The sequence below is a fragment of the Papilio polytes genome, unplaced genomic scaffold (genome assembly GCF_000836215.1).
Source record: "Papilio polytes unplaced genomic scaffold, Ppol_1.0 DF824180.1, whole genome shotgun sequence".
In the NCBI taxonomy this organism is placed as follows: Eukaryota; Metazoa; Arthropoda; class Insecta; order Lepidoptera; family Papilionidae; genus Papilio; species Papilio polytes.
Genome location: NW_013525024.1, coordinates 658881 through 683641, shown reverse-complemented (window position 1 = coordinate 683641; position 24761 = coordinate 658881). Strand labels below are relative to the sequence as shown.

The following is a 24761-nucleotide window of genomic DNA, read 5'->3' as shown; positions in this document are numbered from 1 at the left end:
TTGTTGCCGTAACATCGTGGAGCCACTGGGAGAGTTTGAGTGCCGAAGGTTCCAGTGTTCCAGTGTGTGAGATCCCGGAACCTTCGTCTATATCATTAGAGGATGGCCACAGAGGGGGTTTTACTCGGTCAAATCCCCCATAACCCTGTCTTCCCCCAGAGGGCAAGGTATATTTTGAAGATTTCTCTCCCGACAACGAAAAAAAGGCGCCTATATACGAGTATTTATCCGTAGGTACTTCTATACCAATATTATAAAGAGGAAAGATTTGTAGTTTTGTATGTATTGAAATACTTAAAACTACAGGGACGAATTATTAAATTCTTTCACCGTTACGAAGATAGATGCCTTTGAGTGACATAGGCTGTATTTTTTTTTATTTCATGCGGGCGAAGTCGCGAGCAACAGCTAGTTGTAAATAATACTGTAGTAAATCATAGCTTCATTTCAATTAAAACCGTATGATGTAATGTTTTGTAATAATCTCTTATGTTCTAATGTTAGAAAAAGAAAACAAATACGAAATTCTATAAAAAGTGACAAGGACAAAATATTATGTTACTAATGAATGCAAACGCTATTCAAATATTTCGGCAGTATCATATAGTAAGAAGGTGACGTGTGTTTTATATACATGTAATAAAATTAGAGTGTCTGTTTGTAATATCGAATGAAAATTCTAGATTTCGGGAAGATGATGTATTTGCGTGGCTGATAACGAAAATCGCATTTAAAAAGTTTTTGTAAACTCCGAAACGGCTGGGCCGTATATGACCGGACTTTCACTGAAGGGTAGCTGACATAGACGGGCATATTATAGGCTACTTTTTTATCTTAATATTGCGTGGACGAAGTCGCGAGCAACAGCTAGGTTATAAATAAAGATGTACACGTCGATTACGATGAAATGAGTAATCAATATGACGAGACCATAAACACGTGAATGCTGTTTATGGAAACAAACATGATGCAAGTTATAAAGCAAAGAAAAGCATCTTAAAAAAAACGTTCATAGTTATTGTAATCAGATTAACATTACATATGCGAAAGTTTAGATGGATGGATGGATGTTTGTTAGAGTTTGTAGCCTAACAGCTGAACGGATCTCGATGAAATTTCATACAGATGTAGAGGATAGTCTGAAAGAATACATAGGATACTCAGGCATTCTTTCCATTCACGCGGACGGAGTCGCGGGCGAAAGCTAGTGAATAAATAAACAATTCAACAAGCAACAGACCATAATTGAAAATTTCAACCAGTTGAAGTAAGTTCTTATTTTGTTTTTCTCAATAATTTTAACAGATTATTTCCTCACGATTGTAATTTTTTCGTACATTTTTCAATTAAAATTATTTTAACTATGCTTATGATTTTTAGGGAATTATCCATGCGTAATATTAGCGTTTAAATTAAAAGTTTTTCCAAATATACTTGAAAACTATCCATAGATTTACTAGCCTAGTAGTTCTATATCATTGTATAACATAAGTTATTTAGTTTTTTTTAATACAAGTGACGTAAAAAGTATATATTGTAGTCGGACCGCTCGCACATACGTGTCGGTTCTGCATTCCTGCTCAAGCGACTTAATCACGTACATTTATTTTCTTACAACAAATATGTTTTTGTAGTAACCTTAGCAATCTAGAGCAATCAAGTCTTGTTGGATTTTCTTGATATGGGAATAAACAGTACATATTTAAAAAAAAACTTACGGATTACTAGAGATATAATGAGGTGAAATGGTGAGTGTAGAGGTAGGCCTAGAAAGAGATGGATTGCGTGAAAGGTGACATGATCAAAAAGGGAGTGATGACTGAGATGACGTATGATAGTTATGTAGAGGACAAAAACCTGTTGCGCTGACACTACAAGAGTAGGATAAGGAGAAAGATGATGATAAGGAGGTGAAATGGTATTTTAAACCGACTTCCCAAATGTAGGTTATCAATTCGTTCTTTTTAAACTTTTTTTTTGGTTTGTTACATACATTTTGATAATCGTATTAATTTGTATTAGAGTTCATTTCGATCTAGTGATAAATAGGTATTCTTTATTCGTCTATTACTTCCAATAATAATACAAAAAGTCAACTTTTGCTGGTAAACAAGATCTCTTTGGTATGTTATCTTAATTGAAATGGCAAAAAAACTTAAGTAACTTATCATTTGTTTTTTATCATTGCGGGCGGTAAATGAATATTCCACTTATATTTATTGTTCTCACGCAATTGATTGTGTACGGCCCATTAATTTTAAGATATATGGATGATTTGTTTTGTAACGTAGAATAAGTATCATGGCGTTAAGTATTACAACTTTGTGATAGATTCTTGTCACATATATCTAAAGTTTTTTCTAGAATGTTAAATTTTATTAACACCTATTCTTACTAAGTTTGTGCTAGAATAGGTAAAGGTAAGCTATAAATGTTGTCTATAAGTTATCTAGATGTACTAAATAAAGTCATAAAATGTGTAAAAAAAATCTCTGATCGAATGTTAAAATTTTAACGCTCAACTTAGCATGCGTCTGAACGGAGAATATCTTTTTAAAAAAACATTTCCCGACGTCGTAAATTGCTAAGTCGTACATGTATTACTGTGCTCAAGAGCGTGTCCGACACGCATCAGATTAGGGTTCCTTAGTAGATGTTATCTATTTTAAATCTTCCTTTCTTACTGATGATTATATCAACACATTATAATTTAATTCTTAAAACAATGCATAAATCATTGTTTAAAAATATGTACAATCGGGGAATCACGCGGTGTTCTTAGAAGCTACAATTGGTTGAACGTTTTGAAAAGACAACGCGGAACAAAAACCAATAGGATGAAGCATTTGTACGAAGGTCGTTCAATGGTACGCAGAATTTTTTTAAAATTTACGCATTGTTAAAATAAAGGTTTGGTTTTTTAAAAAGTTGCAAGAGAGCGCAACCAAATTAATAAATAAAAATATCTAAGTGTACCATTTTATATTCTTATCTCAACTCATTTCTCTATGTTTTTTTATAATGAAATTAAGTTTAAATTAAGCACAAATGCTTTTTATTCCGCATTCTCGCACTTGATAGTATCATTCCTGAAGCTATAGTCGTTTCTCTGGACTTATTCACAACGTTAGATCCAGCTAGAGCTTGCATGTTATGGAAAAGCGATGTATTCGCTTCAACATCTCTTAAACAAGAATAAACTTAACCTTCTACGTACCGTTGAAAAAGTGCCACTTACACTAATAAGGGCGTATACGCGACAGTTCTGATCGATGTCATTTATTTTCATTTCATATTATTTCTGCTGTAGCCTTTGTGTGGAATTATACAAATGGATCGACTTCTGAACGAATCTCGGCCTCTCTCTCTCTCTCTCTATCCCTCGCTCTTATAAATTATACTAGACGATTTATTATTAGTTTCATGCTGAAAAATTATAACAAAAATAATATCATTTACAGTTTCAATCTTTACCCTGAAGCACGAATTAAAGTCACTAATTAATTTATTGAGATACGAAATGGAACTTTCTGGAAAGTAACCTTTTAGGAGAGGTTATGTGAACTATAAACAATTGAATACGATTTGAGTGAAACTAGTCTTTAATGTAAAATGATTGAAGATGGGACAGAAAGACAATGCGAATGGCTTTTTATATTGCATTATCGATAGTGAAAATGACAGTAGACAATATCCCATACCCACGGTTTAAGTTGATACACTGAATAACTGGCGAGCTTGAGGTTATTGTTTTAAATGGCATTTGATTTCTTTGAAACGTTGAGTGCATGTAATTCAATCACTATTATTCATACTTGTGATCTGACTTACAATATAATTAAGAATTCCACAGAAGCTATACTTAGTTTGTGAATAACTTTACCGAGTTAAAGAATTGTTTTAAATATAGCCTATTATATCTACTGTTTTTGGGTAAAAGTATCTAGCTAGTTAAACATCATACTAATATTATAAATGCGAAGTTTAGATGGATGGATGTTTGTTAGAGCTTGTAGCCTAAACGGCTGAACGGATTTCGATGAACTTTGGTATAGATATAGAGGATAGTCTGGAAGTACACATAGGCTACTCATTTTTGTTTTTTTTTAATTCCACGCGAACGGAGTCGTGGGCGAAAGCTAGTTTTTTTTTTTTAAAATAGGTTCGTTATTGGTTGATTTGGTAATTAAAGTACTGATTGAAGTTATTTTTATCCTAGAAATAAAACTATAATGTACTGTACTGTAAATTCAACGTTAACAAGTAAAAATGTGTGTCTCAGGACAAAAGCTGCAACTTGGCATAAATCCTCGTTCCTGCTGAAGTGTGAACAAACAAACCGGGCTGAGCGTCTGTGTGAATACGACTTAAATCTTTTATTTTATATCTGTTTAAATCTTTATGCAACTTAATACGAATAAAACTGCACACTCAGAGTCTTTAAGTGGTTACTTAGCCACTTAGGGCTGTAATGAAATGTATATTTATATTAATAATTAATCAGTTATCTTAAAATATTCGTGATAATATCACAGAAATCCTTATTATTATTTGAGAAATCTAAAATCAATTACAAAATACTAACGCTATAAATTCTGACGTAGTCAAAGAAATGAAAAAGCCAACTTTCAGATTTGATTAATCCCAAAATGCATTATATTTTAAAACAATCCCAGGTAGAAGAATGTCTTTACAGGTTTTTGTAAGGCTGACCTAAAAAGATTTTATTGTACAGCCGTCACTACGCGACTTGGGAATTCAGATGTAAAGGTACTTTTAAAATATTGAATTGTTTTATTTTATAAAAGTCTCCGTTATCTGTGTTTTTGTCGTCAGGTTTATGTTTTCTTTGTTGAATATTAGACACATCATCAGCGCACTACAAAACCCCATTGAGGGGCTCGGAGACTATCTAAAACTACTAAGTTAGGGGTGACTAGGTCATAGTCAATATAATGTTTCAGTTAGTGACTGTACTGTCTAATATTATAAGTCAGTCCTCTTAGAGCGGGCGCACACTTTTGACTGAACTCTCGTACAACTGTGGACCGATTGTCGATTGTTTTGCAGCCAATTCAACTGTTTAGTTGCACAACTAAAAATCGGGTAGTATGCAAACCTCCATATAAGCTCACAGGAATCAAAGCACGACTAAACAGTTGTGCAATAGTTTAGTCAAAGGTGTGAAATTGGAAATATTTCTATATTTCTAATTTTACGTGACAAGCCATTTTGTGTGGTATGTTTCAAACATCTCATAAATATGCGATGCCTTTTAATCTCAGAAATATGTAATATTAAACGCAGAACCTTTATATTGCTTCTTTGTAAATGGCTATGTACAAGTTGTATGTATACACAAAAAAATTCTAAGAAGAAGAATTAGAAGCCATAGAAAGTGAATACACTTATATAAATAATCGTTAAAACTTTGTAAACAGAGGAATTACAAATGGAATGCATTTACTTCTACATTCCATTTCTTATTAATTTTATTAACTAGATGAATTCTTTTCTTTTGTATTATATAAATTGACGCCAATGTTGTAAAAAAATGTCGAATTAAGTACTTTAGTTTACTAAAATTAGCAGTTGTTTATATTCTATGAACTTGCCTTGTTCACGCATTGCTTCAGGAATTTCACTCCCATCTTTTTTCTCTATCACTCCAAAAGAAATATATTTCAAAAATATTTAATTTAGCATCTGGTCATCGCAGTTGCATTCGAACTGGAGCTTTATTAATGTTCCTCTCCAACGTGGATGCATTCGCAAATCTTTTCATAAATTCAAAAGTTCGAGATTCAAAGCTCGGGTATTTACAATCGAGCCGAGCTTTCCATTCACAGCGCTCGTTCGCGCTCGAGCCTGTGGAAAAAGAACGAACGCGTCACTCACTACACTTCGAAGAGTAAATATTTAGTGAGAAAGATTTTCGTCAGCATTTACTTCGTACTTTATAAAAACTTGTCTCAAAGCTAGTGGTGTAGAGATAGGAATCGCTATCTGTTTTTTAACTCCATTTTCCTCTAAATGGAAAACAGGAGAGAGTGGCACTACTGCTTTAGAACTATACGTAATGATGCTTTAAAAACATATTATAAATTTACACTTAGACAATCTAAATGCTATGCTATATGTAGTGATTAGGGTGTAGTGGCCGAAAGGTCTACAACTTTGTTATCAGAGTAGACATTAACGGCCTGGCTTCCGGGTTACGTAGGACATTATGCAAATCAGTCGACTTTATAAACATGCTCCTTAAATAGATAAGTTAAATCTCTTTGATCCCATCGTTTGACTAATTTACGTAAAATACGGAAACTATTTAGTAATTTATAATAAAACATACTTATAATTAGTTATTTTATTTTAAAAGTTGTAGTGTAGGAGATACATTTTTAGATGATTTTTACATTAAATTGGTTCACTACTAAAATGTAATTAATTCTTATTTTTTAGTATCTAAGATAATTATCTTAGATCCACTATGTCCACTATCTTTAATTATTGCAATATCTTCTGCTAAGATGGGAGTAATAAGTATTCATAAGATTTTATACGATTATACGAAAACAAATGTTAATGCTTGAAAACGTCTGCTTCTAAAGTCTAATTAATTTGCTGTAAATTCCGCAAGCGCAAGTTATAGGGGTAATAAAATAGTGGAGAAGCTCAGCGACTAAGAATTCCTTACGACTGGATGCAGTCTTTTTAATTTTAATCATTTCAACTGTAGAGACTTGTCTCTGTGGGAGTTTATGTAGCATCTTTTATATACCTTAAGGGAGCACTATTTTCTATGTAAATAATAGAATACACTAAAAAAACGACACAGTTACCGTCAAAATGAATCTACAACTTTAAGTTGGACAAGATAACTATTTGGTATTTAAATAACAAAGAGTGAGGTTAAATATTTGGCCACAGAATGTCGACAAGATATTAAATGCCGTCTACCCTTGGGGAACCTTGAAGGGTTTCCAAACAACGGTTTTCCTTTCCTCGCGAAATGTATGCGCGATTTGTGCCGCCTTGAGGAGCACTATGTTGGTTTTAGGAATATCAAATTGCTTTGAATATGTCATCGGCAAATTGTGCCGCCGCCCGTTTGTAATTTGACCTGCTAAAGTTACTCATAAATACCAAGGAAATGTGACACTTACAAATTTAATATAACATTATGTTTTGTGAATTCATTCGAAATACGATTTGCTGAGACTAGGATTTGTCTAGGTAAATAATGAACGGGCGACGTTCACTATTTGCTAGTGACAGATACATCACGAAACCGCTGTCAGGCGCACGTCTCGTTCGGACTAAAATTGTTTTCGCCGTTGGCAATACTGAAATATGTAGCAGTTATCGTGATCGAGCTTAGTTTTCAATTATTCATGTGTTAACGATTCACTGGAGTTTATTTACATGTTCTTCGCCGATTGTTGTTGTATTAAAAAATCATAGGATATCCGTATACGGAGTGCGCAAGATTGAGAGATTATTTTAACATTCTATTTAGCGTTTAAAAATGGCAACGACTAGACGCGTTTGCGTTTCTTTACCCGTTATGTGTGAATTCCTAAAACGGCGGACAGTAACAACATAAAAGGCAAGATGTAACATGTCCTTACTTAAAATAGTTCGAAAAATTCTCTTGAAATGTTTGTGGGAAAAATTTACTAGACGTAGTTGTTTACTGATTCCTTGCCAAATTTTAAAATACCAATAGCATTCTCACCTCGGTAGCAGATCCGTTAACAGACCGAAAACTAGATACAAAGGAGTAGTGCTAAGACAGGAGTGACTGCCAAGTCTCAAAGGATGATGTGGACGACAGAACGTAGTGGAAGTGACTACTAACGAATACTTGGGACAGCCATCCACAAAACCATGAAGAATACGAACTAGACTGAGAGAGAGAAATCAACGGCTGACAAATATGCATTTTTATTCTTTTTACCAAAAAGGCGTCTACAATCATCCTTATAAGGAAATAAGCCGTTGCCAAGAGCAGCTGTACGTTATCGCCATTTTGAATACGTTATTGAACGCATAATTTATTTTAATTTTGACTCGTTTTCAGTTATCATTGTAATTGTAATGAACACAAGTGTTTTGCATCGTTTTATCAATATGAAATGATAAAACAATGATTTTGTATCGCAGCGTGTAAAACGGAACATATGTCAAAATAAATTGCCAAGATAAGTCAAAATGCAAGTGAAAACGGTATTTATTGAACGATGTAAAATTGTTAGAATTACACGGATGGTGTAGCGACCAGTCGTGTAAGACGACTAAAACCGAACAGCCTGGAACGGAGCACAAGTTAATCGTAGCACATTAGAAACAACGTACCGTGGCTTGGTCGTATGAGCCAAAAACTACCTCATTTCAGTTCGTATAACAGAGCTGTGCAGAATGATAGAATAAGAAACATTTACCACATTCATTAAGGATAGCCGTAGGTACAGAAATTTGTAATAATTTTTACTATGCTTTTGATATTTATTTTTTACCTCCGTGGTTTCCTTCTTCCGTGACTTAGATGTGGCTAGCGATACACGGACACATCATACTTATAATCTTTGCTGCAACAAGATAGATTAAAAGGTAGGTAGAAGAGACAGTCACCATTCTCTATTTAAACCCTGACTTTTTCGAAACACAATAAACTCTGGAGAGTTCTATTTCAGTAACTACAGAACAAAATCTTGTCCATTTCCTTTACTTGAACAATTTGTGTCGTTTCCTTTCGTTTAAAATAATTAGTAGCAGTAATATTACAAGTTATCCCTGGTAATGAAGCGGTTACCTCAGTTATTATGTACAGGTGCAAAGGATGCAGTGAGATTTGCTTGAATATTGCACACCGCCTCAGGCGCTGCGTCGCTTGCAGTTTGTTGCTTTGTATATTGTACTCTATATTTACTTGTACTCGTAATAATAGAGTTGTAAATGTAAAAGTAAAATAAGGCTTTAAAATAGTTAAATATCAAAGCAGTTTTGGCTTTTTTAAAGCAATGATGAGTTTAATAACTTATTTACAATCGCACCCAGAACCGTTAAGTTTTAAGTCCTTAGCGTACATTTTGTATTGTAACCACTAAATAGTTGAAGGCGGCAGTTTCTTTTGTTTGTTTAAAAAGAGTACTCACTGTTTAGTATATTTTATTAAAACTATTCTCTTTTCTCTTGATTGCGTCGTTATCCTCGCTCTCTCGAGGATTAATTTCTAACGAATCATCCACATGGGAAATTACGAGCTTCGTGGTTGCAGTTTTTGTTCAAGCTAGAAAATTTCGCAGTTCTGATTGAATCAATTATAAAGATTCCTTTAAAAAGATAATAGCAAATGATCATTTTAATTTTTGTTTTCGCAGATGAAATATGAATAGGTTTTTTTTGGAAAATCGTCAGTAATCACCTTACGGATAAAAAATCTAAGGACACTATTATTTATTTTTTTCTTTTTTCCTTGTACCAAATTTAAAAAATCATTCAATTTAACATTACGCTTTCACCTGTTTAAATGTTGAGTAATGCTTTAAATGTTTTTTCGTCGATGTTATAAAAGAACCGCTACTCAAGCCTGATTATTGCCCCTGATTGCGGCTGTATTTTAACTACATTTAAAGGTCAAGTATAAAACGACACTCCAGCGACGAAATGAAGTGCATTTTACTTTGTACTGTATTATAAATAATTTTTAATTAGTTTTCATAAAATGAAGATATAAAATGAGTGTCTGGTAACGGATGACCTAAATACGAAATTTGTGTCAATTCTGATACTTTATTTAATGATTTCTTAACTATTTGCTTGTGGCTTTGTTTTATTACAATTCTTTAAATGAATGAATATGTATTTATTGCCATAAAAAAAATTACATAAAAGTACTTATTGTAAAGAAAACATACAACCGTTGCAAAAGGTAGCCAGTTCAGCGTATACAGTAGGGACTCAGCTGGCTCCTGCGCACTCATGTAACATACTCGTTTACCGTAATGATTAAGACTGATTCTAATGCGATCTTTGTGTTTCCTTTATCCAAACACTTACACCAAAAACGATTTGTTATACAGATGATTCCAATAGTCATATCAGTCATGTTATAGTTTCACAGCACACCCTGTATCTTCATTAGCTTCAACTATAATAAGCAATATTATATGCAATATACAATATACAATGCTTTACATATACACGAAACAAATTGCGTATGCGGCTGATGCAGCTATTCCGAGAGATAATTCCGATGTTGGTGTAATCGGGAAGTGTAAACTGCAAATGGGACATACAGATGGTAACAAGATTGTTTATTAGCGCATGTCTGCACTACAATAGAGTACTAAAATAGAAAACGGTACGTTGTCGCCAGATTCGGCCGATTGCCAACTATTGTTGTGGTTTGTATGCGAACGCAAAGGGAATTGGATTAAAAGATGGATGTTTCTGATAAAACTTTTACTTTGTTGATTTCTATCTTACTTATACTAGGTTGCTGAAGTTTTTGTTTATTTTATCGTTACCTAGTGAGTCAATAATGTTAGATTGACCTGATTCAACAGAGTAACATTTAAGTTATGTAGTTGGGAAACGCATTTCATGAAGTTATCGAACCAATAACACTAACAAATGGATAAATGTAGCTAGGAAACCGGCCGTTTGTTAACTTTTAGTTTTAAGTATTTAATCATAATCAATGTATTACTAACCTGTCACAGAAATTATTATATTTAAAGATTTAATAACCTCACTTATTATTAATAATATATACACTGCCGGCCAAAAGTTTGAGACCAACTATTTATCAAATTAACAAGCATTGTTGTGCTAGTTTAAAGTTATTCAAACTTTTCGTTTAAATATCCAAATTACAGTATATTTTTTTTAAGGTTATTTTACATTTTTAGGTTAAGTGAAGTCTAAAGTGGGACCATGAACGTCAGCGCCGATAACTCTGTCAGAAGCAATCACCGGTGCTCTTAACACTAATGCACTACTTTTATAGGTAAAAGGCTTTTAACCTGCCTTTACCATTTACAATATATGTCCCATTTGTTGTTACAATATGTAGAAACATTTTCAACCCATCCGATTAGAAGAATTTTAGTTACATCTCTCATTAGATCTCTATCTTCTTTCTTGGTTATATTACCAGTGTTTGCACTTTTACATACTACAAGTAGTAGTAAATGTCACTTGAAATTTAATTACTGAACTTTAATAAAAATTGATAAATTTGTATCTTTTCTAACAACTATAATATATTCAAGTATTAACGTAAGAAAACATTTAGGTAAAAAACTAGATAAAAAATTTGTAAATTATATTGTTAATAAAATGTATTCATAAGTTAACTGGGAAATAAATGACAAACACTTAGAAGTTGTACTAATGTATAATGACGTCTATACACATGAGTTAATTAAGTCGAGACACTGATTAATTGATACAAGTATGATAAAAAATTGCTTGCAATTTATTAAAATTTATTTGTTTTTGCGAAATTAAAATTTATTTAAAAAAGCCTTTAAGCAAAATTAACTTATTATATGGCTTTACGAATCGAAACTCGTAAATACATCTATTTGCCTTTTTTTACAGACATTTTTCATAAAACATGATTGTTTTGCGGTTAATTTATATAAAATTGTTGCAACTTTTAGGTACGGTGTTTATTATTTTCAGCAAAAGCACAAACTAGAATCGTTAAAATCTCTGTTTACAAAAGTTTGTATCTGCGAATCTAAAAGGATCACAAGAACGTTTCTACGTAGTTGAATGTTTAGTCTGGGCGTGACGTTTGGTACAGTTCCATGCAAACATTATGTCGGCTCGCAATTTAGTACGAGATACTGCGCATAATAAAATTTCGTCGGTAATGTCGGCATGTCCCTGCGCACGCTCAACAGAATAGATATGTAATTCCCTAACGGTGGGCGTCCTAAAGTATTTTTTCCCTTGTGAAATAAAATCCCCAGTAATCCCAACAGACATTCACCGCTCTGCAGGCGTTAACTACAAACTTCTATAAAGTTTGTATTTTGTTATATCTATTTGCCATCTCATTTGCTGCACCGCTATTTATTATTGTTGGCGAAATAAAATAAATTGCGATAGACGTCCTCGGCGCCACATGGGCCACCATCTCCGTGGGAAACTTCTCAAATAGATGCCATTAGTTTAATGCCTCTAAAGTTAACGTCTGGTCTAATTTGTTTTATGTTTACATATGCGCTGTGTTAATTTATTTTGTCTAACGTATTCGTGTTTGTGCTTTACTTTATTTGTGTCTACCTCTGGTCTCTGTGTACATATATATTTTATGTAGATAAAAGATTATAAAAAAACGAATTTAAAACTAAAATATTTCGTACTCAAAGTGAAAGGGAAAAAAAATCAAGCACGTTGCGTTACTAGGAAAGTTCGATCGTTAGTCAAACTGCCAATGCTGTACTTTGCTGCAAAAAGCTTATGTCAGCTTCAATACATGCATACTGCAATGAAAGCAATTCACTGCATTTAGTGTGGCTCTATAGAGAGCGCTACCAACGAATTGGATTTCAATTTTGGAGAGCTTTGTTGCTGTGAATTTACGCTTTGAGACGTGTTTTCTTGAATACGTTGAAGTGAATTTACGTTGTTAAGTGAAGTAGCGAATCGTAGATCTTAGGTTGGAATTAAAAACGTAAAATCTCGCGAATATTATAGGCCAAGTTGAAAGAGATGTAAAAATGGTAGCTGGATCTGAAATCCAATTAAGCTTCAAAGCTCAAGTTCTACGTATAAACATTAATAAAAATTAGATAATGTTGTTAATATCAAGTTTCTCGTTTTACAATGCGAATGCAGTAGCGTAATAAGAGTAGATTGGTTCGCTTTATAACGTTTAGTGCGATGACGCGAGTTTAATGAAGGAATCGCGTGGGCGCGATTGTACGGCCCGGCCGAACTGAGAGCGTGCTCACAAATTGTTCTCTAAGCCCAATGATTTGTGGTTTTGAGCACGATACTATTATTGACGCAATTAATTATCTGCTAATTGCAACCATGTGTTATGTGGTGTTGTCGAAAAAAAAGAATATAACAAAAATAGGGAAAGTTACGAGTGATTAATAATTACCCAGTTTAGAAGATAGAGCCTTATCAACTTTGTTAAATATTTTTGTGAAATAAATAACTTTTTCCACATATAAATAATATAGAGATAATGCTTACTGCTACAGAAAAAATACCAAAGTTAAGTAAGTCATCTAAAGTTGTTGATGATCAATTCAAGTCACATTTCTAAAGTTACTAAGTTGGTAACGACACAATTTTGCTCCGACATGTGACCAATTGTAACTTGATACGGCTATAGTCGTTAACGGGCCTTAAGTGACTGGCAGACGATCTTCTATTTTGTTGCTCAGCTGTTTAATTATTATTTTTACTACAAGGAAAAAGAATAAAGACATTATGTTTCTCATTAGCGAAGGAGACAGTTTTAATGTCGTTCAATTGACTTTACTTACATCAATGTATTTGTAAAGTAGCTGTTGACCATGACTTCATCCACGCAATATTAATTAAAAAATAGCCTAAAATATGCCCGTCTATGTCAGCTACCATTCTGTGAAAGTCGAAATTAGCTCAGCCGTTTTGGAGATTACCCGAAACAAATGCCTCTTACGGACAGACAGACAGACAGATAGACAGACTGACAAAAAACTTTTATTTAAATGCGATTTGCGTTATCAGCAACGCAAATACACCGTCTTCCCAAATCTGGAATTTTTCTTTTGGTATTGCAAACAAACACTACAATTCTGTTATATGTTTGAATAGATTAGATAAACATCTATTAAATTCAGCGTATTACTGATCTAATGTTTTATTTATTCGAAAATTGTAACAGGATAATAATTTTGCAATATCTGTCATGTCCTTTTGCTTGGAGTTTTTGCATTTTATCGATGTGCATTTTTGAAATACGTAAATATACATAGATATCTATTTTTGGTTTTCATTTTAGGGAAGTTTCGATTTAAATTCATTGGAATTTCCAGTACAGCTTATGGGATTATCGCGAGGTCGAGTGTTCTGCGACACGGCTTATTGCGTACTTACCACTGGCTAAGTTAATCCTTCAACTTAATAAACCTGTCCTTTGTTTTGCAATCCAATGTGCAAGTATTCATTACTTTCGAGGAAGTTTGTATTCTTAGTAATAAAGTGATTTAACTGGGAACGAATCAGTTTATTTCTAAGAAATTATGTTTTGTATTCGAAAGCGTTTTGTATTTATTATCCTTGAGTGATTCTTTGTTTAAATTGTAGACATGTCATTTGTTTGGTTATACCAGTAGCCAGTGACCTTTAAGGCCAGTGCAGAATACTCTAGAAGTTAACTTCTGCTTGCACATTTTAGTATTTCGTGACATACGACCTTTTGTTATCCGAGTTATAGCTGTTTTATTTCATTCAAAGGTATTTATTTAATTTAATTGCCCTATTTAATACGTCTAGCTATATAAGTTCATTTAGAGTGTCGAGTTATTTTTGCACATAGTGTCCGCAGTGCGGTCGTATGCAAATGTCTCAAATTAATCATGTCCTTACTTCTATCACAGTATTTACATACGCTACGGGAGTTTTCTCTGTAGCTGTGTTATATTTTGTTGAATTTAAATTTTACAGTTTTTCTTTGTTCGTGCTGAATAGAATTTATTTATTTTTATCTTACTAACTTCAGAAACATCTTATTAAAGTAAACCTACGACTGTAGATTTTTAATCATCGGATTTAAAATGCGTCTCTTGGTCCAAATTTCTCACCGTCTTAAAAAATCGATTATTTTTAATATTACAAAAGAAAATCAAATATGAAAGTACATTAATAAAGGAAAGTAATATTAATAGGATACAATAAGAGCTCATCTTACGCTGAATTAAATTGCAATAGACTTCTAAAACGAGTTCAAAGTTGGTAAGTTTGCCAGTACTGGGACATCAACAAATGCGGTCCTCGCTCCGGCATCAGTCGTAATCAGTCGGCAGGCAAACTGATTGCTCCCGACCGACGTAACGAATAGCCGACGATAAACTAAGGAACTACCTACTCATTCAGAGCACTTGAAGTTGCAAGTAAATATAAGAAATATTTGCTTCCTTGAGAATTTTGTTTTACAAGTATTTTAATATCCAACGAACCTAATGGAAACACCAATATAGCAAAGGTTTTATTTATTATCGAAGCAGCGAGCTATAGCTAGTAGTGCGGTTTCATGTATTTTATATGTTTGCTGAACGGATTAATAAGAAAACCAAATTTTTACTTACATTATGTTGGCTTTTACTATCTCCGATTAAAATAAATGCTGTGATTCATGGATTTCACTTCGTCACATTAGGTCCATTTTAATTTTATCTGATTGGCGCACATTGCTAAAATCCTTGCCAGTTTTATCTTATTTCTGAATATTAATATATCGAAGTTTAAATCTAACTCAGTAACATTATCTAACTAGTCCACAATATCTCGACGTAAGACTAATTAAATTAGTTTATAGTATTTCAGAGTATTTTTTTATTATAGAGTATTCGTGGGATATCTGCTAAATCTTAACGAAAGCTTAACGAGTGCACTTAACAGAGGAAATGAAGACGGAATTAAGGATGTGATTTACTTCAGCGACGAGTTTTGAAGTACGTGACTCACAAATTCGAGCACTCGTATTATATTTTACAATCGTCTTCTTACAAATTCTTCCCTGACTGTTGAGGTTAATTTTATTCTTCACATTACACAAAGTATTGTATGTAATTGTTACATACGAGTACTAATGTAATAGAAAAAGGATTCATTATTTCGAACTAGATTTCGCCGGTGACTTTGTAAAAAAATTAAGAATCCTATGTGTTCATCCAGATTGTCCTCGATATTAATGTTAAATTTCATCAAGAACCGTTCAGCTGTTTTAACTACAAACTCTAAACATCCATCTAAATTTTCGCATTTATAGTATTAGTAAGATAGAGTCAGAAACTATTCCCATTCCACGTATTATGTAGGCATGGTCGGTTTGCAATATATTATATGTTAAAAGACAAACTGCGATTTCAGCGAACAGTTTGCATTGTTCTAACGAGATAGACACGTAAACAAATACTACAGATGTTTGAACGAGTTGAAATACTGTGTTTTACAAACTTTGCAAATCAACAGAGAACATTTTGTAACTCAAATGAGATAGAAAATCTATGTAAACTAAGAAAATGTTTGAGTGAGTAATCAGATTCCCTTTGCAAATTAAAGATGAAGTTTTGTACTCGGGAACCATTAAGGAGTTTTACATAAACCTTCCGTCCGCTGTCGGTGAAACTTCGCAAAATGGATGATTAACTTCTAATTTATAAGGGTTCATTAACATTGTTGCGATAGATGGCGAAAAAGAAAGTAAAGCTTGTTTTAATCCGACACTTGTTTATGGCCGTGCTGATGGAGAGTTTGTACGGTTTTCTTAGATATTTAACAGACATCGATGCTTCAAGGTGGTTACGTATAAATATTTAAGTATAATTACATTTAACGTTACCGAAAATAAGATATCTGACTCATATTGGTCTGATAATTTAATTGTTACTTTGTCTTACGTAGCCCACGTTTTTTTTCTTTCATTACTTAGTGTTAATCTGCAAAGTCTAAATTAAATGTAATTATTCATTGCAGAAATAAATTATAATGTATACTATAATAATATATACTGTGTACCTGTTTGGTTTACTAATTTACAAGAAAGGCGACTTTTTTCCCCTAATTGTTATTCATATCTAAAATTATACCATAAATTTTTACCTTTCTTTAATGTATTTCTTTAATGTATTTACGTTCCTTATTATGGTCAAACTTTTACTGTAAACAATGTTAAAAGTCAATACGTGTTTTGGTTTAAACAAAAACAGGAGTGTAGTATTGTTCGGGAGTTGTTTTGAACAAGCTATTGTAAATAGAAGCCGGCGTGCTTTCTCCGCGAAAACAAAGTTAACACCGAAGAGTAAACAACATTCGATTTCATGCACTAATAGTTCGTTGGAGTACAATTATAATTACTGAAACAGGAACTTATAGACATTGTTTAAAATTAATCTATAAAAGACCGTTAGAGTTTTTGATTTGATTCACAATCTTTTATTACACGATGTTAGTTAACACTTTATGTCTCAATTCTCGGGCATTTATCGATCGTCATTCGACCCCTATCAATAACAGGACCGCATGTGGCCCGTACATAAATCAAGATCAATGCGACTCGCACTACGCGCACAATCACTTTAGAATATTGCACGTAAAATCAATGATCCTTAATGTCAACCCCGATTGATTTTAGCATTGTCAAGCTCGGCTGCGAAAGGGTTATTTGTTAAATGGGTTTGTTCACCTTATATTTCAAGGGTAATCAAAATTATTGTAATAACCGCTTTACTGTTAGCTATTTAGATGTTCATCTATCTTAAAATTTAAAAACAACTGGTATAATCTTGTCTAGATTTAAAAGTAAACAATTTCAATCTAGGATTTCAGTTTAAAATTCTATCAGCCTTACAAATAAACGTGGTATAAAGTTAAACTTAGAAATAAACTGAGTATATGTAATATGAGTACAAATTTTGCTTATTTATGCGTTTATTTATAATCTGTAATGATTTTATATTTACCTTTGATTTGAAGATGGAAGTTAAACAAAATAAACAACGGTTTTGGTATCCACAAGTCAGTAAGACATCGTTAAAAGAAGAAATAAGTTTTGGAACAAATCTAAAATTAAAATAACTGTCGCCACCTCTATAACGGTAGGATGTTAAGTTTATCTTTGATCTGTCGTCACCCTTTGAAATGGACATAACTTTGAAGATCGTTCTAAATCCTGTATATAAACCATATAGAAATTGTCATATTTATAGTTTGATCATGGCAGTTAGGGAGTTTGCAGAGCTCGTACTCGATGCGTACCTGATTAATCAATAGCATTGTTTTTAAAGGGTGTGTATGTATTTATGTATAACCACGCTATCGTGATTTGCTTTTATCTTGTCTGGTATTGAAGAGCGAGTTAACATTCGATTCTTCCTGCGAATATCGTAGGGGTAATGTCAAGATCGTTGATTGTATGAATTTATTGATAGTTTGGAGCTAACTCAATTTGCTGACGTATGTTACATCCGGTGGTTTACCGTTTTCACGGCTATTTTAAGTTTCTCAAAATGTTTTGTCGTAACGACCAAAACTGTATTTAGGAACTCTGAAAACATCAAACCACTTAATGCTTTTAGGTATGTTAAGGAACGTTAAATGCTTAAAAGCGTTTCCGCTTGACCAATTTAAAGGAAAGTCGTAAATAAAATTAGGGAAATTCTCGACAGAAATGCTCCCAGGGTTTAATTGTTTGCGGTTACACGAAATGGGGGCGTTGATTTTACATTGTTGGAATTCTGAAACTTTTAGCGATTGCAAATGTTATTATGGTTATTAGAATTAATGGGCGTAATGGACATAATTCTTTTTCATTGCTATTTATAATTCTGTCAAGGATATAAATTTTACTAGGTTTTTTTTTAAATACATTTATTTTTCTTTGTTACAGGTGAAATACAAGATGGCGCTTAGACTCGGCAGGGTGTTGCTGCTGCTACTACACACAGACACTACATAAATAGTGTTTGTAACACATTAAACTGACTTAAACATCTAAAGTTAAAGTACCAGTAAAAAACGTAACAATGAATCTAAAGATAATCCCGTTCCTACTTACATGGAACATCTTACTGACCGCAGCGAAGCGAGATTCGTTTGAAGACGAAGACTCCATAAGAGCAAAGGAACTCAGAAACAAAGAGAACAATCGTAACAGAACTACCTTTAATGGAACGTTGACAGATATACCAGAGAGACGATATTTAAGACATAGAAATAGCTCCAGATATCGCGGCGATAGACGACGATTTTGGGAACGTGAGCATGAAATAAGACGTGAAAGACGAAAGGGAGCAGAGGCACATTCTTCTGAAGAGTATTCTGTATTCAATCGAACAGACCCGTACAGTTTGAGAAATGTAGACAAGCCCCGAAGACCAGAGAAACATTGGAATAAAAGCAGCATGGAAAGAATCGCAAGCGAGAGAAGAAAAGTATTGAATCAAAGCAAACCGGACCGACCTCATCCCATCCCAGTGAAGGAAAATACAACAAGAATGAAGTCGAAAATAACTAACAAATGGCAAAACAACGGTTATATACCATATCCCCAGCCGCGGGAGAAGAAACCGAATATAATTTTGATATTGACAGATGATCAAGACGTAGAATTAGGCAGTCTTAATTTTATGCCGCGGACTATGAAGGCAATAAGAAGTGCTGGTGCCGAGTTCAGACACGCCTATACTACTACACCTATGTGCTGCCCATCAAGGTAAATCAATCAATTAAAAAATAAGTTTATTTATGTCGTTTAACGGAGAGCCTCTGTGTATTTTTTTCGTACATCTAAATATTTACCATCAGCATTTTCGTAGGAGTTCCCTGCTGACGGGCGTGTACATCCATAACCACAACGTGTACACAAACAACGACAACTGCTCGTCGCCGATGTGGCAGGCCACTCATGAGACCAACACATTCGCCACCTACCTCTCAAACGCTGGATACCGCACTGGTAAGCTTGACTACAATATTTGTTCGAATAATATTATCAATAGAAACAAACATAAACTTGGTCCTTCGAGCCGACTGTACTCCTGGCGAGTGTCATTTTAAAAATATTATTTGAACTATTTATCATCCAAGAAAAGTTTATTGCTTTTTAATGGATTGAATGCATAATTTAAGTATTTGGCACAAAATAATTCAGCATCATCTGATTTTAAAGTTATGTACAATAAACGAATTCTAATCTTTTTTATTTCGTTAAAAATGTATAACGGCTTAAAGAGATGGCAGGAATTAGAAAACGTCGGTTTCTCCGCTCATTATTTAGCGATTATAATGAATTAGTCCGCGTCACCGGTCCGACTAGAAGTGTCGGTTAGTGCAGGTCGCTACGTCGCAGAATATAAACACCCGTCCAGTTGGTAGCATTAACATTTGAAATAGACATTGGGTTTCCACATTCCTCTCCGCTAGACAGTCAATGTATGTCAGATCTAATCTGCCAGATTGACAATTACTTAAATTAGAAATGTAAATGTATTTTTTTTCGCTCGTTTAACTTTGTATGTTCTATCTAGAGTTTAATAAGATTAGAAGTTGTTGTGGCCTGTGAGCAAAATAACAGTTACGTATCAACATCTGACATAAACAAAACTGAAATCGTTAATTAAAATAACTGTCAGAAACCTGAAATTATGACATATACGTTAGCTGGTATATAGGTTGTTAGACTAACAAATATTTAGAAGTCAACTTTAAAAGCATTACAAAACAAAAGTGTGTTGACGTGGAATTTGATACAGTACTTAACATCGCTATATCGAAGTGATAGCTTCGTGATAGTGTTAATAAACATGTCGTCAATAAGGCACGGTAAGTCGATACTTACCACCTGAGAATGCACTACGATACTGAATAGCAACGTTCGTAGAATACCTTCCAGACATTACTACTTCTTATTGAATAATTCTTTCAATGGACACGGCACTTTTAGAATGTAGACTATAAAATAAATAGATCTGACATTACACTTGTGACCTTTTCACAAAAAGAAAAGATCAGTTTTACGAAATATCGAATTGGCAAACCTTATAACTTTCTTTGGAAAGAATTGAAATAGTCTTCTTATTATCGCAATAGCAATTGCTAGCGCATCGCACGTGTGAAATTAAAAAATGTAGACTATATTACTCACAGATAAATTTCTAAAGGTGCAAGAATTTTTAAAATCAGCCCAGTAGTTTTTAAATTATTACATACAAAAATACAAATCTTTCCTCTTTATAATATTAGTATAGAAAGAGGTTTTAACACTTACTGACTTTTCAATCACGATCTAAAATAGAAAATAAAGTAAGGAATAATGTGGTACAATATTCGTGAATACAAAAAGTATTTTCCTAATAAAGAGAGACGTAATCCTTAACCTGTCAGGTCTGAATTATTTATTCTGCAGTCATTGCTGCATGCTCCATTGTGTCATCAATTTCGGGAAAACATTTTAACAGTCGGTTAATTCTATCAATAGCATTGTGTACGTTTATTTAGTAATTCAATCTAATCGTAATTCGTATATTTTTGTTGGGTTTTCACTGTCACAAACACTCCAACAACAAAGTAGTGACAATCTTTTCAATCCCTTTGAGAAAAACTAAAATAAGGATACGATTTTGTACGGCTATTTTTGTTGTTAGTGTCACAAAATGCGCAGTTTCAGAAATAATAAAAACTGAATTTAGAAACAACTCATTTGACGTTTCCTTTTCGTCCAATGTTGTCATAATCTATTCTAAAGTTTTAGTCATGTTAGTTTCATCGTGTGTCGCTTGCAGTGGATACTGCGTGTATGGGAGATGTAATATCTTGGACGAGGAGCGTTGAACGCTTATCCGTCGGATACCGGGTTTAATGACGCAATAAGGTCAGGAATGCCGTCTGACTCATAATCGACTGGTATTCAGCGTCGCTACCCTTCCCTAGTATTGTGTGAGGATAATAAAATCTAAAGGGTAGAGAATAGAGAGAAATAAGAAGAAAAACATCCAACTTCATTCTTTTTGCTCTTTAATGGTAATTGAGCTTAGTTGAAATTGAAATTTATTGAAAAATAACAGATTAACAATTTACAATAAAAGTTATAACCAATTAAAAGATAAATACAAATAGTGATAAAATGTGATTGATCTAGTGATGCCCACACTAGGCAATGCCTGTATCGTGGGCATCGAAACAGCAGGAACAATATTTTTATACAATAATAATTAAAATCCTACGCTTACGGCGTTTCGGTATTATTATGAATTTATGAAAGAAAAATAAATATGCAAGATGATATATGATATATGTATAGAATAAATAAAATAAGATGTAACAATAAGACTAAATACTTGAGAATAAATAATATATGTTATATATGTATGAATATCTGTGTTATATATATGAATGTATGTAATAAATATTTATAAACGTCCTAATAAACAAGATTACTTAGAAATGCGTAGATTACTTACTTACTTAGTTGAATCCATAATTAAAAATCCTATAATTTTTAATCATTAAAACTTATCACAAATTAGTTCATACTTTACTTCCTGTATTAACTGGCAAACTTTTAATCACCACTCTGTAATAAAGTTGGAAAACTCTCGCAGCAACTTTATTGTCTACATCGACATGATTAAAAACTAAATTGACTTTGTACATCGTTCGAGACGAGATAAAACTTCATCTATTTTATAAGCCTTATAAAGTCCTTCCCGTCACCTCCATCCTTATAACGTAACCGCTATCATACTAATCATACTAATACTAATATTATAAAAGCAAAAGTTTAGATGGATGGATGGATGGATGTTTGTTAGAGTTTGTAGTCTAAATGGATCTGGATAAAATTTGGCATTGATATTGTACATAGTCTGGAATAACACATAGGCTACTTACTTTTGTTTTTTTTTATTCCATGCGGACGGAGTCGAGGGCAAAAGCTAATAAGTCAATATAACTACATAGATGACAGAAGAAGATTGGTGCAAATTCCGCGCAAGATTTGTTCTAAATATCGTAGTGATGTGTGGGCGCACGTGGGCTACCGGACGACGGCGATTTCGTCTCAGACCAGAGGTGTAGATGGAACTGTCCTTGCGGGTATTTGGGGAGACGATTGGGCGGTAACCGGTGACCATCCGGGAGACGCGACGTGCGAATGCGGTGTCGTGATTTGTCCGGACGCTAACTGAGGTCGTTGTACAAGAATTGTTTCCTCACTTGCTCTTATGTCGGTCAATTGACTGCATACCGATGTAATAGTAACAGAACGGATGAATTATAATAAGGTATCTATAAAGATAGGCTTTAATTTAAGAACTAAATATATCGTTGTCTAATAATGCTAACGATACACAAACGATATAAGCTGGTTGCAGTATTAGATATAATATCACTTTATAGATAGTATTTCCTATAAAAATCGATATTTCAGATGGTATCAGCTATATTGTAGTAGCTTTAGTTTTGTAGTCGATACCATTCGATCCCTTCGAGGCGTGGAGCACGCGGCCCCGATTTATCAACGCCCCACTAAGTGTTCATTTGCGTTGTAAATTTATGTTCTGGACGCGCTATCATAAATTAGTAGTTCGCTTTCCCTTCCGCCTGCACGTGGGCTCGCCCACAGGACCGGGATACTCCGGGATAGATCGTGTTAATTCCTTTTACGGACCCATCATACTGATTGCAGCTTCCCTTTGAACGAGAAATGTGTGGGTCGGAGAATCCAGGAAACAGCTTTTTTATTCTAGCGTAGTTTTTGATAAACATTTTCCTCATACTTGTTAAATTTGAAATACAAATTTTTCTACAAAAAAACTTAGGTAGGTAATTTTATAGTTAATGTGGGATGAATTTTTTGCAAATGGATTTATGCAAAACTATAATTTAAGAGACAAGCAAGTATTATAATAAAATACCCCAAGAATAACTGGTTAAGTATCCTTCACCCATTCTTTTAGTACTTGACACGAAAACGGAACGTTGCATTGTTTTGTAAACATTAATAATTATATGTGTACTTTATGTTGAACTTTGTACAGTATACATAAATCCGTGCATAAAAATGTCTGCCTGCAGAGAACCTACGGACATTTGCCTCGTACAATAGGAGTCGTAAAATAAACATTGCATTGTAGCTTACAATGTATGCAGTTTACAGCATATTTATAGAATGAAAATTTCTGTAACTAGGGTTACGAATATGATAATAATTAAGGGCTTGTGCCATTCTTGTAAATTATCAGATGACAATCCAACGTAAAAGAGATGTGACGGAAATATCGGATTTTGGTACTCTATCTGACAGTGGCGTCAATTTAAAGTTATCTGGAACCGGCCCTTAGAATAATAAAAAATATGAAAGAAATGTGTTTTTTTTCTATAAGTTCCTTACAAGTAGAGTAAAAAGTACGTTAAATAGATTACTGTATGTTTCTTATCTTAAATTATTAGCAAATAAGCAGCTAAATGGCGTATAAACGGCATTCAAAGTGGACATAACAATAAAGTAGGATATAAACATATAGATGCCCAGCCGCGTGGGCGTCGCCGCCGCGCTGTCTGCTCGGTGCAGACGCGCGGTCAACGAAAGTACATAGATTATAAATAAAATTTATTTTAGATTAGCGCGCCATGTTTACTCTATGATCTCTGTTGTGTTACTTGATACAAAACAGATAGTTCTGTTATTGTTCATGGCCATGGAGAATTTTAAATTATCTTATCATAATTTAATAATGAAATACTATCGTTTAGAAGTATAAAATAACGGTTTTATGTTGTGTTCATAGCAACAATTGATAATTTTGAATTACCCATTGTTTTAAGATCTATGCTTCTAATATAATCCGTAATAATTTATTGTTTTTTTTTTTGTTTATGTGAGTAATGTTATCAAGGGCTATTAAAGGACTTTCGTAAGTTATGTAAGCAACTTAAAACAGCGCTATAAAAGTAAATAAAAGAGAATGTATACCTGCGTAGACACAAAGTCTGTCGCTGTCAGACATCTAGTCTAATGTCCT

General features: G+C 33.5%; 1 protein-coding gene across 1 annotated transcript in view; it reads left to right on the top strand.

Moving 5' to 3' along the window:
* The window catches only part of LOC106111168 (extracellular sulfatase SULF-1 homolog), a 62198-nt gene that overhangs the window by 9928 nt on the left and 27509 nt on the right, over positions 1-24761 (top strand). Inside the window, exons 2-3 of the mRNA XM_013293177.1 lie at positions 18629-19453; positions 19557-19696. Coding sequence (XP_013148631.1) covers positions 18765-19453; positions 19557-19696 — 829 coding nt within the window. The 5' untranslated portion in view covers positions 18629-18764. The remainder of the gene's footprint in view (positions 1-18628; positions 19454-19556; positions 19697-24761) is intronic.